The sequence below is a fragment of the Procambarus clarkii genome, unplaced genomic scaffold (assembly GCF_040958095.1).
Source record: "Procambarus clarkii isolate CNS0578487 unplaced genomic scaffold, FALCON_Pclarkii_2.0 HiC_scaffold_102, whole genome shotgun sequence".
Classification (NCBI taxonomy): Eukaryota; Metazoa; Arthropoda; class Malacostraca; order Decapoda; family Cambaridae; genus Procambarus; species Procambarus clarkii.
This window is the reverse complement of record NW_027189135.1, coordinates 2,540,011-2,553,949: the sequence shown is the minus strand read 5'-3', so window position 1 is coordinate 2,553,949 and position 13,939 is coordinate 2,540,011. Positions and strand designations below refer to the sequence as shown.

Genomic DNA, 13,939 nt, shown 5'->3' with positions numbered 1-13,939 from the left:
GGAGATTGCGATCCTGGACGAGCTTGCATGCAAGGGTGTCAAGGGGAGACTCGGGAAATGATTGCTACCTCACAGGGAAACACTAATGGTGCAGGGATCTGCACTGATTTAAAAGCAGCGTTACAAAGCCTTCGTTAAAATCGGGCAGAAAATTTTGCAATAGTCGCTGAAATCAAGAGAGCTGTGAGATACTTACCAACCAGGGAAGAGTCGTCAAATTTCTGTGGGTCCCTTCCCATGTTGGAATCTGTGGAAATGAACGAGCTGATGTGCTGGCTGCTGAAGCCGCTGAAGGAGACCATATTGAATACTTCATACACAAGACTCTTCTACAAATTTAGAGGTATTATCAGGCAATATCACCGTGACAGGGTAACTGAGAAAAGGAGGACAGAAGAACAAATCGGTGAATCTGTACGCTGGTACAACATGGTTGCAATTGGCACTCCCAATCATTATGGAATAAGAGGAGGTGGCCGTGGGAGAGAATCGGTAATAGCAAGAATCCGTCTTGGATATAAATATCCATGGAAATTCAGAATGGAAACAACAGTTGAGCAGAGATGTTGAAGAGAGTGATGGACACCGTCTTGACCACTACCTGAGAGAATGTAAACGTCTAAGAATCATTAGAAATATGCCACATTGTTTGAGTTAGGAAAATACCATTTGTCAAATATAGATACTGTTCTTAAAAGATTCCTCAATTTTGTACCCGCAAGATAACGTAAGATTTTCAGAGTGGACAGTGTTAATCTTCTTGTTTAAGAAGCTGCTCACTAGAGACAGTTAAGCAAGTTCCAGCTGTGTCTGGGTACAAGTGACAGGATCAGTAACGCTGCCCAATGCTGTCACTATGGCGGTGTGTTCACTCACAGGATGAGTGGTGCTGCCCAATACTGTCACTATGGCGGTGTGTCCACTCACAAGGTGAGTGGCGCTGCCCAATACTGTCACTAAGGCGGTGTGTCCACTCACAGGATGAGTGGCGCTGCCCAATACTGTCACTATGGCGGTGTGTCCACTCACAAGGTGAGTGGCGCTGCCCAATACTGTCACTATGGCGGTGTGTCCACTCACAGGATGGGTGACGCTGCCCAATACTGTCACTATGGCGGTGTGTCCACTCACAGGATGAGTGGCGCTGCCCAATACTGTCACTATGGCGGTGTGTCCACTCACAGGATGAGTGACGCTGCCCAATACTGTCACTATGGCGGTGTGTCCACTCACAGGATGAGTGGCGCTGCCCAATACTGTCACTATGGCGGTGTGTCCACTCACAAGGTGAGTGGCGCTGCCCAATACTGTCACTATGGCGGTGTGTCCACTCACAGCATGAGTTACACTGTTCAATAAACTCGCTTTCGGGGCAAAATTTAAAATTTAAGCCCTGTATGCCACAAATGGCCTTACCGGCATATGCGTTCCTGAGACAGTGCTGGCCCCACCAAGAGAGGCCCCTGCATCTCCAACCATGCAATTGGGACTCTGAGGCACAACAACGACCAGCTCGCCATCCACCATAACAACCATTCATAACCATCCACACAATCAGCCCCCACCAGAATCGCTGCCGGCGCCATTGCTAGCTGGTTACACGTGGTTTGGTTCCCTGGAAAACTTAAGATTCTAAGCACCCATCAACTCAAATCATTACGGTTTTGTGAGGAAGAACACATCAGTACTTCAAGACCCGGAGAATATCTTATTTGGAAGGAAACAAGGCCGATTTCGTCTACAAATGATGGAAAAACAACGTTGTTGATTATCTGCTGCCCAGCTGACTTGTATTTTGCACAACCCAGTATGCAGGTGACCCAGATTGTCATATTATACTCGTCGCCCATGACCGAGTTTTTTCTTTTTTTTTGTGAGGACCGTATCACTGACCAGATATCACTCAGTGACCAGATAGCAAGTCCTACCCTGAAGGGCGAGGCGATACCCTGCAGGCATCGCCACAAGGGGGCACCTTAGAAGGTGTATTTAGCCTAACAGGGAAAGATTGACCAAACAGCTCAATTAGGTGTTAGTTATTCCTGATTCCACCTGGAAGAATCATTTTACGACCTCCATTGGAGGGGAATGAATTTCTTCAGGCCTGGAAGTATCTCAGGCATTAGGTAGGGCAAGGAATCGCTCCTCACTTCATGGAGACGTCATGGGGAAGTCAAAGAGAAAGAGGCAATGGAGGCAGCTTTCAGACGAGGAGGGACAGTGGACCGAGATGCAGCAGGCACCGAAGAAAACTGCTATCGAGGCTTCACCACGTGCTTCTACCAGCAAGACAGCAGACATAATGGACTTAGAAAGGACAGCACCAGTCAGTGTTGTCACCAGTGCTACACCAGTAAGCCAGTGTCAGACTTCTCTGTCCACCTCCCAACCACATGACGACAGTATGAGACAGGAGAGGACACCACCAGTCACACACCAGACATCGCCAGACTCTGCACATCTTCCAAAATTCAAAATAATGCACACAGACCACTTTCCTACAGCATATGGAGTAGTAACGGCAATGGAAAAGGACCAACCAGAGCTCAAACTTTCCATCACAGTCAACCTGAAAGGACTGTTTCTTTTCCACTACTCTCTCTCTCTGCTTTCGTTTACTATTTCCCCGTTTGTTCCAAAAGCCCCATTCCCTATTCCCCACGTTCCCACCCCTATTCCCAGCCCTCTTCCCAGCCCTCTTCCCCAGCTCACACTCCTGGCCCGGGGCGCCAGACAATGCTAGCGAAACCAATATATTGCAAAGCATATTATTTTTCACCTACAGGGACACTCTAGGTATTAACAACCCTTGAGAGAGTGAGGATCGTGCGTGTCTTGGGCGGACTTCCCTTTGTCTTGAGTGTCCCTCGAGTGCGTCAGCCCCTTTCCTTGAGTGCGACTGGCTGGTTCCCAGTGTATTGCAATGCCTTCTTTGAGTGTCTCAGGCGAGTTCCCAGGAGTTCCTCGAGTTAAAGTTCCCTACCCACCCACCCCTATTAGTGCTTACCTGTTAATGCTTGCCTATTTGTGACAATGGGAAAGTGAGGTGTAGCTCTTGGTCCCCTGCCTTCTAGCTAGCCGTGTGTATATATATATTCCGAAGTGTGTGAGTTGATAAACGTGACAAGAACCACTTTGGAACGGTTACACACCACAGCAACTTTGCAACATGTGCCCATTAGAAGAAATTCCGAATAGACAATGCTAGTCTCGGTCAACTTTGCAAGATTAACCCAACAATCCCAATCATTATTACATTTAGAACACCTTTGGTACTGTTGTACACATTAAATTCTCGATCAGTCTGGGAACATGTGCAAACTAGAGCCACATTAGAACATAAGTAAATATGTGTGTGTATATCACGAAAATAAACACGTGATTAAAAATGTGACAGTGTCAGACCACGGAGGAAAACTAAAACAGGAATTTCCTTAAGTACTTTCGTATATTAATACATCTTCAGAAGGAGTCTAAAGGTAAATATTGGTAAATATATATATATATATATATATATATATATATATATATATATATATATATATATTATATATATATATATTTATATATATATATATATTATATATATATATATATATATATATTATATATATATATATATATATATATATTATATATATATATATATATATATATATATTATATATATATATATATATATATATATATTTATATATATATATATATATATATATATATATATATATATTATATATATATATATATATATATATATATATATATATATATATATATATATATATATATATATATATATATATATATATATATATATATATACACCCTTCAGACTGCCATTGATCCAAAAACCACCAGTTTGAGAACCCCTGATTTAGAACCACCCAGAATAGTTGCACTATTCGGTGGTGACCAATATAAATTATCCAACCTATTGTCAAAACTAAATAGGCCACGGCATTTTTTTTTTTTTTTTGGTTATAGCAACCAACGTTGCAAGTGCAGTTTACTATTAAATAAAAAAGTGACATCTCACATATAAATACGTTTTCTATGCATCGGACTCGTTAGGTGGGGTTGCTTTTGTGGTTCGTATGTGTAACTAGTTACGTTATAAAGTTCGATTTTTGACGGAGTGGCCAATCAAGCAGAGTGGCTAAATTAACGTATTTCTGTCATTTTCAGGTGCTAATAAAACAATTTAAATTGTTTAAATTACGAAAACGCAAGTTTGTTGACGTGATGTAATGAGGAGGCCTAATTAACAGGCGTCATCATTACGAGTAATTAGGAGTAACGTAACTAGCTAGGAGTGAGAGTAACTATGACAAGATCATTAGGAGTAGTCAAGGTGTGGGAAAAACGGATCCGTGTAACACGGTTCAGGATTCATCAGGCATTTACGTCGGTTATCTTGAGATTATCTTGAGGTTATCTTGAGATTATCTTGAGGTTATCTTGAGATTATCTTGAGGTTATCTTGAGATTATCTTGAGGTTATCTTGAGATTATCTTGAGGTTATCTTGAGATTATCTTGAGGTTATCTAGATGATTTCGGGGCTTTGCGTTCCCGCGGCCCGGTCCTCCACCAGGCCTCCTCCTTCTTTCACACCCCCTAGGAAGCAGCCTGTAGCAGCTGTCTAACTCCCAGGTACCTATTGACTGCTAGGTGAACAGGTGCTTCAGGGTGAAAGAAACTCTACCCATTTGTTTCCGCCTCCACCGGGGATCGAATCCGGAACCTCAGGACTACGAATCACGACCGCTGTCCACTCACCTGTCAGGCCCTCATGCTAACGAAACCTGTACATCTTTCCCAAATTATCTCTGCTTTCGTTTATATTAAACGCATTTCGAGGTACAAACTGCACAACCCAGGGTTGTTATCGTTATAAACAGCCTCGTAGTGCTTTGGAGTTCATGAGATATTTAATAACTGCATACAAAGCCTCCTTGATTGAGGAAAGATCTACAGGTTTCGCAAATTAGAGTAGTAACGTAAGTGGCAAACAAGGAGTTGTGGGAGGAGCTGTTCAGCTGTTAGTGGTGACAGAGTATGACGACACTGGGCGAAAATTTCCGGTAATAACAAGCCCGAGTTCATCCCTAACAGCTGACAAGAGACAAATGCCCATCGGGGGTGCTGCCATCTGTCGGTGCCCCGCACCCCAAGCACTGTATGGCGTTGTAAACAAATGAACCCCGGCTAGCCAACCACTCTTGGGGGCTCCCCCTGTTATAATGCGGCTATTGTGGTTGGCTTGGTGGCTTCTTACTGGCTCAGAGCATTCACAGTGGCTTATGTCTGCTTGTATTGTTTCTGAGAAATCGTCAGAGGAGGGAGAAAGGTTTTAAGAATGTTGTTGTCTGGAAGTGAATGCAGATTCATCTCGTCCTTTCGCGTGGGTGGTGGGGAGCTACGTGGATTGGTTGATGAACACAGTTTAGGTCGTTCGGGGGATTGAGTGAGTTAGTTAGTTTTGGCTCACGTCAAGGCAATGATATTGTTCATGAAAGGTGTTCATCCCGTGGGGGTGACTGTTCATTGTGTGTGTGTTCAATATGGGCGATGCTATTCTTCGTGTGTTCATCATTGTTACGAACCCGGATCCAGCGTCCGAGCAGGGAGCAGTAACGACCACGCCATCTGTGGGTCGGCTCCCGAAACCCCCCGCCAAACGCCGACGACACCTGGTGAGGATGCCGTGTATCAGCTACGAGGGCCAGTTTCCAGTCCTGTGCAGCTCACAACACCGCCGCCACTGACCTCTGGTGAGGTGGTGCTCCGACGACAGCGCCATCTATGGACTGGATACGTCAGGTGTTTGTGCCCGAGCCCGTAAGTGAGGTGTTTTAGTGTCCCAGTTATTGATGACGTGTCTGCTTACAGAGCCGACCTGGGACTGCTGTGATGGAAGTGGAGTCAGTCTACCCGAGGCAGCCAGTCTCCATACCTTGAACTTTGCTGCAGCTGTAGTGACGTCGTCCCCCCGGAAGAACACTGTGGTGTGTTAGCCTGCCAGTGGAGTGGCAGTAAAAGGATTTACCCGGGACCGACTGTTGGAGACGATCATCCACTGGGGTACTGAAGACAGGAGAGTGATTTGTGGTGTCACACGAGGCTCCTGTCTAGGGCGTTCCCCTTTTATCGTTCGTGGAGTGGCCGTACCAGCCTTGTTGGCTCAGAACCTGCCAGCAGACCAGCTGGACGTGTGGTTGACGGCCTCCACGGCGGTGCCCCCAGTGGACCTGTGTTTTGGCTGACCTGTGGCCAGGGTAGGCTCAACTTCTTTGGAGAATTCGTTGTGAGGCCACGAAGAAAGCACCAAGGACTCGGCACCGAGAGTTATGGCACCAGCGTCTTCAGCAGAAGACATCAATTGTGGATTAATCCCCTTGTAAAGTGTTAATACCCCTCCCCCTTGTGCACTCTTTTATTCTATATATTTAATCAGTGATGGTGTTAATTATAATATTAAGTTCTTAGCTTTCTTTCCCTACTCCCTTTAAGTTACTTGCGTCACGGATCTCATCCCTTGATAGCCACTACTGGCTTGGGAACGGATACATATATCTTCCTCTAACAACATCAGAGTAAGAACCCCAGTTGCGTCCCGAGAGGGCCGTAACATAATTGGCATCCCCAGCGGGATCCGTCCCCTTGTTAAGTATGTTTGACAGGGGTGGTGACGTGGCGTAATCCCTGTATATAATTCCCCCTGTGTGACGATTGTGACGTTATACGTCCTGTGCGGTGCTCAAGAGTGACTAAGTACAATATTGTGCAGTGCGGTGCTCGCTGTGACTAAGCGATTAAGTGCAATATTGACTAGTGCGGTGCTCAGTGATTCAGTGCAATATTGAAGAGCGAAGGGTTCGCTGTGATTAAGTGCGATATTGCGTAGTGCGGTGCCCGAAGTGATTACGTGCAATATTGGCAAGTGCAGTGTTTGGTGCGATAAAGTGCAATATTGCCGTAGAACAGTGCTCGGTGCGTTAAGTGCTAACGTGTAAGCGGTGTGTTAAGTGCTAGTTGAGTGTTCCATCTGTGACAATGGCAGAAAAAGCTACCATCGATGATCTGGACGATGTTCAGGCTTTTCTGAACAGAGTGGACTGTCTTGCCAGATTAAAGTATCTGAGCAAACCGGAACTTGTACTAGTGAGCGCCTACCTGGAGATCAAGATCCGTGCCAGTGATTCCCGTGTGGAAATATTGTCCAAGGTTCACCGGCACCTGAAGGCAGAAGAGAAACTGGAAGGCGAGACTCCTAGTACAAGGGAAGGTGAGGAGATAGCTTCCACGGAAAAGGAAGATAAGGGCAGCGACGTTGACAGTGATGCAGGTGAGCTGAATATAAGCTTGCTAACTGTCAAAATGCGTGCCTTGGAAATTAATCGAGAAATAGAATGGAAGAAATTAGAAATGGAAAGAGAAAGACAAGATAAAGAATTGGCGATGAGGCGTTTAGAATTAGAACGAGAAAGAGAGAGAGAAGAACGAGAAAGAGAAGAAAAAGAAAGACAGAGACAACATGAACTAGAAGTATTACGATTAGGCGCTGGCCAGAGACAAACTGGAGCTACCGGTTTCGATCAAAATGGTCCCCAAATTCAACGAGAGAGAAGTTTCGAAGTTCTTCGCAGCCTTCGAGAAAGTCGCTGCCTCTTTGGAGTGGCCAAGGGAGAATTGGGCCATCATGATACAGTCAGTCTTGACTGGGAAGGCCCAAATCGCCTACTCTACGTTATCCCTTGACGACTCCGGCGATTACGACAAGGTGAAGAAGGTTGTGCTCATGGCGTACCAATTGGTACCTGAGGCGTACAGGCAGAAGTTTAGAAACCTGAAGAAGACCTCAGAGCACACTTTCACCGAGTTCGCCACGATCAAGGAGCGACTTTTTCAAGAATGGTGTGCCTCTCGGAAGGTGGAGACCAAGGAAGACCTCGAGCAGCTGATTCTGCTCGAGGACTTCAAGGATTGTTTGTCTGGAGATCTGAAGACGTACCTAGAGGAACAGCAGGTAGAGACCTTGAGTGCGGCAGCCACCATGGCTGAAGAGTATATCCTGACTCATAGGCCATCTGCTAGGTACGTCCCGAAGACCTATTCAAGATATCCAACCAAACATAGACCGGAAGATAGAACTGCCCCTCGAAGTGTCGCCAAGCCAACCTCAGATAGTCCTCGGACGATTAGTCCTAAAAGGGATGTATTGTGTTGGACCTGCGGCAAGAGAGGACATATTGCTGCAAGGTGTCGTGGCAGTACAGGTAATAATCCCCGTAGGGAAGTCATGCTGATGAACAGTATAGTACCACCGACATCCACCCTGGAGATGAGGAAGGGATTGTTCACCCCGTATATCTCCCAAGGGTATGTAACCAGCGGCCTTTCAGGTACGCCTGTGGTAATACTTAGAGACAGTGGAGCGGCCCAGTCTCTAATTCTGGAAACATCATTACCCGAAGGTATATCGGCGAATGAGATGCAGAAGGTAATCCTGGGTGGATTCCCTTCCACCTTGTACGTTGCCACATTGGTACAAGTACATCTAGACTCTCAGCACTTAAAAGGTGAGTGTCGGTTGGCTGTGGTGGATAGTCTTCCCATAGAGGGAATTGACGTAATATTAGCCAATGACTTATCCCTAGGATTGTTACCCAACTGTCCCCTGGTAGTGGAGAATCCAGGACGTGAAGAGACCAGTCCCATCGCAGCAGTGCAAACCAGGTCTCAGGCGCACCTCCATGCACCACTAGATCTAAACACTTTGTTTGACTCTCCTCCTATCCCACAGGTTACGAGTAGCCATACACCAGTCCCGCCCGTCCAGATGCCGGTTCCTGAACACTGGACTCGAGCCCATCTGATAGAGGAACAGAAGGAGGACCCTCAGGTACGGAAGTTGGCCGACACCGTAGACACTCCTGCGAAAGGAGGGGATCTGTATGTGTGGTCAAATGATGTACTGTGTCGCCGGCATCCTCCGAAATATCCCCAGTCAAGTGCGGTAGGTGATCAGATAGTCGTCCCAGCCGTGTTCAGATCTAAGCTGTTAGAAACAGCCCATGCTAATAGATTTGCTGGACATGGTGGGATCTCTAAGACTTTCCAACGCCTAGCCAAGGGCTTCTACTGGCCGCATATGAAGGAGGACGTACGTCGTTTCTGCAAGACCTGCCACGCCTGCCAGGTGGCCGGGAAAGCAAACCAGCCTGTCCCCAAAGCCCCTTTATACCCCATTCCATCAATAGGTGAGCCCTTCGAACACCTTATCTTGGATATAGTAGGCCCTCTTCCACCTGCTACTTCAGGGGTACAGTATTTGCTAACAATACTAGATCGGGTTAGTAGGTACCCAGAAGCGATCCCCCTTAAGACCATCACAGCTAGGGTTTTGGTGAAACAACTGCTCTGGTTCATCTCACGATACGGTCTTCCCAAGACTATTCAGACGGACCAGGGATCTAACTTCATGTCCCATTTGTTTCGCCAACAGATCGCCGACCTGGGAATCCAGCAGATAACCTCTAGTGCCTACCATCCCGAGTCTCAAGGAGCTTTGGAACGTTTTCACCAGACGTTGAAGGGCATGCTTCGGAAGTTTTGCTACGACAGGCAGAATAAGTGGGTTGAAGAACTGCCCTACCTCCTATTTGCGGTAAGATCAGTGCCCAATGAATCCCTAGGAATCTCCCCATTCGAGATGATCTTTGGTCACTCAGTAAGAGGTCCCTTAGAAGTGGCACGAGAACATTGGCTGGACGCGGAAACCAACGAAGATATGGTGGACTGGTTGTCTACAAATAAAGGACGGCTGTTCTCAGACTGGGAGATGGCTACAAGGAACTTGGACAATACACAAAGAACTATCAAGAGCAGGTACGATAGGAGGACCAAGCAAAGGGAGTTTCAAGTAGGAGATCTGGTTTTGGTATGTACTCCTACAATAACTGGAAGTTTGAGCGCCAGATTCGTAGGTCCCTACCCGGTTGTAAAGAAGGTTACTAACCTCAATTACCTTCTGAGTACTCCAGACCGTCGTAAGAAAGAAACTCTGGTTCATGTTAATATGATCAAGAGATACGAGGGGCAGAATACACTCCCCGTAACCTTAGTGACCACTAATGACGACATTGAGGAGGAAGAGGAGGTGTTGACTAACTCAGACATTCTGTTAAACTTGCAGGCAAAGTTGACACACGTGGCCGAAGGACATCAATCATCATTGCTGCAGATGATCCGGCAATACAAGCCTATCTTCGACGATGTTCCAGGATTAACATCTGTCTTGAGGCATGATGTCGAGCTGGAGGAAGGCGTCCGACCTATAAAGCAACACCCGTACCGTCTCAACCCACTGAAGAAACGGGTGGTGAAAGAGGAGGTTGATTACATGCTGAAGCACCATCTGATAGCCCCGAGCTCGAGCCCATGGTCATCCCCGATACTACTAGTACCCAAACCTGGTAAGAAATACCGTCTTTGTATTGATTATCGCCAGGTGAATAAGGTCACTGTAGCAGATACTTATCCTCTCCCCAGAGTAGAGGAATGTCTGGATGCCATAGGTAGAGCCCGGTACCTGACAAAATTTGATCTGTTCAAAGGCTATTGGCAAGTTCCCCTCACGGAAAAAGCCAAACCCATATCGGCATTTGTGACTCCCGACGGGCTGTTTGAATGTCAGGTGATGCCATTCGGGATGAAAAACGCAGCCTCCACTTTCCAGAGACTGATGGGTACTGTGTTGCGTGACGTGGAAAACACCTTAGTCTACATCGATGATGTATTAATATATGATGTAGATTGGCAGGATCATCTGCGTCACATAGAGGATTTCTTCAAGGCCATGCTCCAGTCAGGATTGGTGGTCAACCTACATAAATCTGAGTTTGCCAGAACCTCTGTCATCTTCCTAGGTCATAAGGTTGGAGGAGGATGGATTGCGCCGAAGGCCAGCAAGATCGAGGCAATAGTCCAGTATCCTACGCCAGCTACCAGGAAGGACATCATACGTTTCCTTGATATGGCTGGGTTTTATCGTAAGTTTGTCCCTAATTTTTCCTCTATCGCCGCCCCCCTGACCAATCTGTTGAAGAAGGGGGTAAAGTTAATATGGAATGAGAATTGCCAGAAGGCATTCGAGAGTCTCAAAGCAATTCTGATCTCTTCTCCAATCCTCAGGTCCCCGAGCTTTGAGGATAGATTCATCCTGATGGTCGACGCCTCTGACTATGGCCTGGGCTCCGTTTTATCCCAGACGGACGAGAAGGGGGTAGAACATCCGGTGGCCTATCATTCTAAGAAGTTCACCCCCAGCCAGCTGAATTACTCGGTCATAGAAAAGGAAACGTTGGCCTTGATTAATTCCGTCCAGCACTTTGAGGTGTATCTAACAAGCAATGGTCATCCTATATTAGTACAGACCGACCATAATCCTCTAAAGTTCCTGGCTCAGTTTAGGCAAAAGAACCTCAGGCTCACCAGATGGAGTCTCCATCTGCAGCAATACCCCCTCCAGATTGAACACATCTAAGGGGTGGACAACGTGGTAGCTGATGCATTATCTCGCATCTAAATCCTCATACTAATTTGGTTTGTCTTCTCTTATAGAACCCCAAACCAAATTCCTTTTGGTGGGGAGGTGTTACGAACCCGGATCCAGCGTCCGAGCAGGGAGCAGTAACGACCACGCCATCTGTGGGTCGACTCCCGAAACCCCCCGCCAAACGCCGACGACACCTGGTGAGGATGCCGTGTATCGGCTACGAGGGCCAGTTTCCAGTCCCGTGCAGCTCACAACACCGCCGCCACTGACCTCTGGTGAGGTGGTGCTCCGACGACAGCGCCATCTATGCACTGGATACGTCAGGTGTTTGTGCCCGAGCCCGTAAGTGAGGTGTTTTAGTGTCCCAGTTATTGATGACGTGTCTGCTTACAGAGCCGACCTGGGACTGCTGTGATGGAAGTGGAGTCAGTCTACCCAAGGCAGCCAGTCTCCATACCTTGAACTTTGCTGCAGCTGTAGTGACGTCGTCCCCCCGGAAGAACACTGTGGTGTGTTAGCCTGCCAGTGGAGTGGCAGTAAAAGGATTTACCCGGGACCGACTGTTGGAGACGATCATCCACTGGGGTACTGAAGACAGGAGAGTGATTTGTGGTGTCACACGAGGCTCCTGTCTAGGGCGTTCCCCTTTTATCGTTCGTGGAGTGGCCGTACCAGCCTTGTTGGCTCAGAACCTGCCAGCAGACCAGCTGGACGTGTGGTTGCCGGCCTCCACGGCGGTGCCCCCAGTGGACCTGTGTTTTGGCTGACCTGTGGCCAGGGTAGGCTCAACTTCTTTGGAGAATTCCTTGTGAGGCCACGAAGAAAGCACCAAGGACTCGGCACCGAGAGTTATGGCACCAGCGTCTTCAGCAGAAGACATCAATTGTGGATTAATCCCCTTGTAAAGTGTTAATACCCCTCCCCCTTGTGCACTCTTTTATTCTATATATTTAATCGGTGATGGTGTTAATTATAATATTAAGTTCTTAGCTTTCTTTCCCTACTCCCTTTAAGTTACTTGCGTCACGGATCTCATCCCTTGATAGCCACTACTGGCTTGGGAACGGATACATATATCTTCCTCTAACAACATCAGAGTAAGAACCCCGTTGCGTCCCGAGAGGGCCGTAACAATCATTTGTGGTGTTCATCATTTGTGGTGTTCATTATTTGGGGTGTTCATCAAGGGTGGCGTACATGCGTTGTGTTCACCATTTGTTCATCATCTTCACCAGTGGTAAACACAGAAAAATATGACCCTTGATAGCAAGGAAGACAAAGCACTTAGTGCACTCATTTCAAGTTACAACTTTTTCAAGTGTCTCGTTATTGTACAATTTGACTATTAGCTACCATAATCTTGTATTACATTGGTTGTAAATAGTAACAGCGAAACAGGAAATATTAAAAAAAAATTAATTAATAATTGACAATGAAGTTTGTGGCCATCTTCACTACCGCTATGAGGATAGTGTGTGTGTGTCACCTTCCGGACTCTCCTGATAGTGTGTGAGACCATCTGGACTTTCTTGATAGTGTGTGAGACCATCTGGAGTCTCCTGATAGTGTGTGAGACCATCTGGAGTCTCCTGATAGTGTGAGACCATCTGGAGTCTCCTGATAGTGTGTGAGACCATCTGGAGTCTCCTGATAGTGTGTGAGACCATCTGGAGTCTCCTGATAGTGTGTATGTGTGTGTGTGAGTGTGTGTGTGTAGGCATCTTCACTCCCTGATAGTGAGAATAGTTTGTCATACAGATTACTGTATAATTACAGTAAACATTCAGCATTGTAATTACAGAGTCTGTATTTGTTACGAACCCGGATCCAGCGTCCGAGCACGGAGCAGTGACGACCACGCCATCTGTGGGTCAGCTCCCGAAACCCCCTCCAAACGGACGACGACACCTGGTGAGGACGACGAGTACTGGCCACAAGGGCCGGTTTCCAGTCCTGTGCAGCTCACAACACAGCCGCTGCTGACCTCTGGTGAGGTGAAGCTCAGACAACTGCGCCATCTATGGAGTGGATAGGTGGGCGTTTGTGCCTGAGCCCGTAAGTGAGGTGTTTTAGTGTGTCCCAGTTATTGATGACGTGTCTGCTTACAGAGTCGACCTGGGACTGCTGTGATGGAAGTTGAGTCAGTCTACCCAAGGCAGCCGTCTCCATACCTTGTGTTTTGCTGCAGCAGCTGTGAAGTCGTCCCCCGGAAGAACACTGTGGTGTTACCCTGCCAGTGGAGTGGCAGTAGAAGGATTATCCGGGACCGACTGCTGGAGACGATTATCCACTGGGGTATTGAGGACAGGAGAGTGATTTGTGGTATCACACGAGGCTCCTGACTAGGGCGCTACCCTAGTATCGCCCGTGGAGTGGCCTG

General features: G+C 47.0%; 1 protein-coding gene across 1 annotated transcript; it reads left to right on the top strand.

Annotated features, from left to right (window-relative positions):
• Positions 1-8,055: 8,055 nt before the first annotated feature.
• LOC138360223 (uncharacterized) lies at positions 8,056-11,547 on the top strand. The gene has a single exon (XM_069320160.1). It carries the CDS (start codon positions 8,056-8,058, stop codon positions 11,545-11,547), a length of 3,492 nt encoding a protein of 1,163 aa, XP_069176261.1.
• The last annotated feature ends 2,392 nt before the right edge of the window (positions 11,548-13,939 follow it).

Excerpts from the sequence above, each read along its gene's own strand:
- LOC138360223 (XM_069320160.1), top strand. The coding sequence starts at position 8,056 with ATGGCTGAAGAGTATATCCTGACTCATAGGCCATCTGCTAGGTACGTC.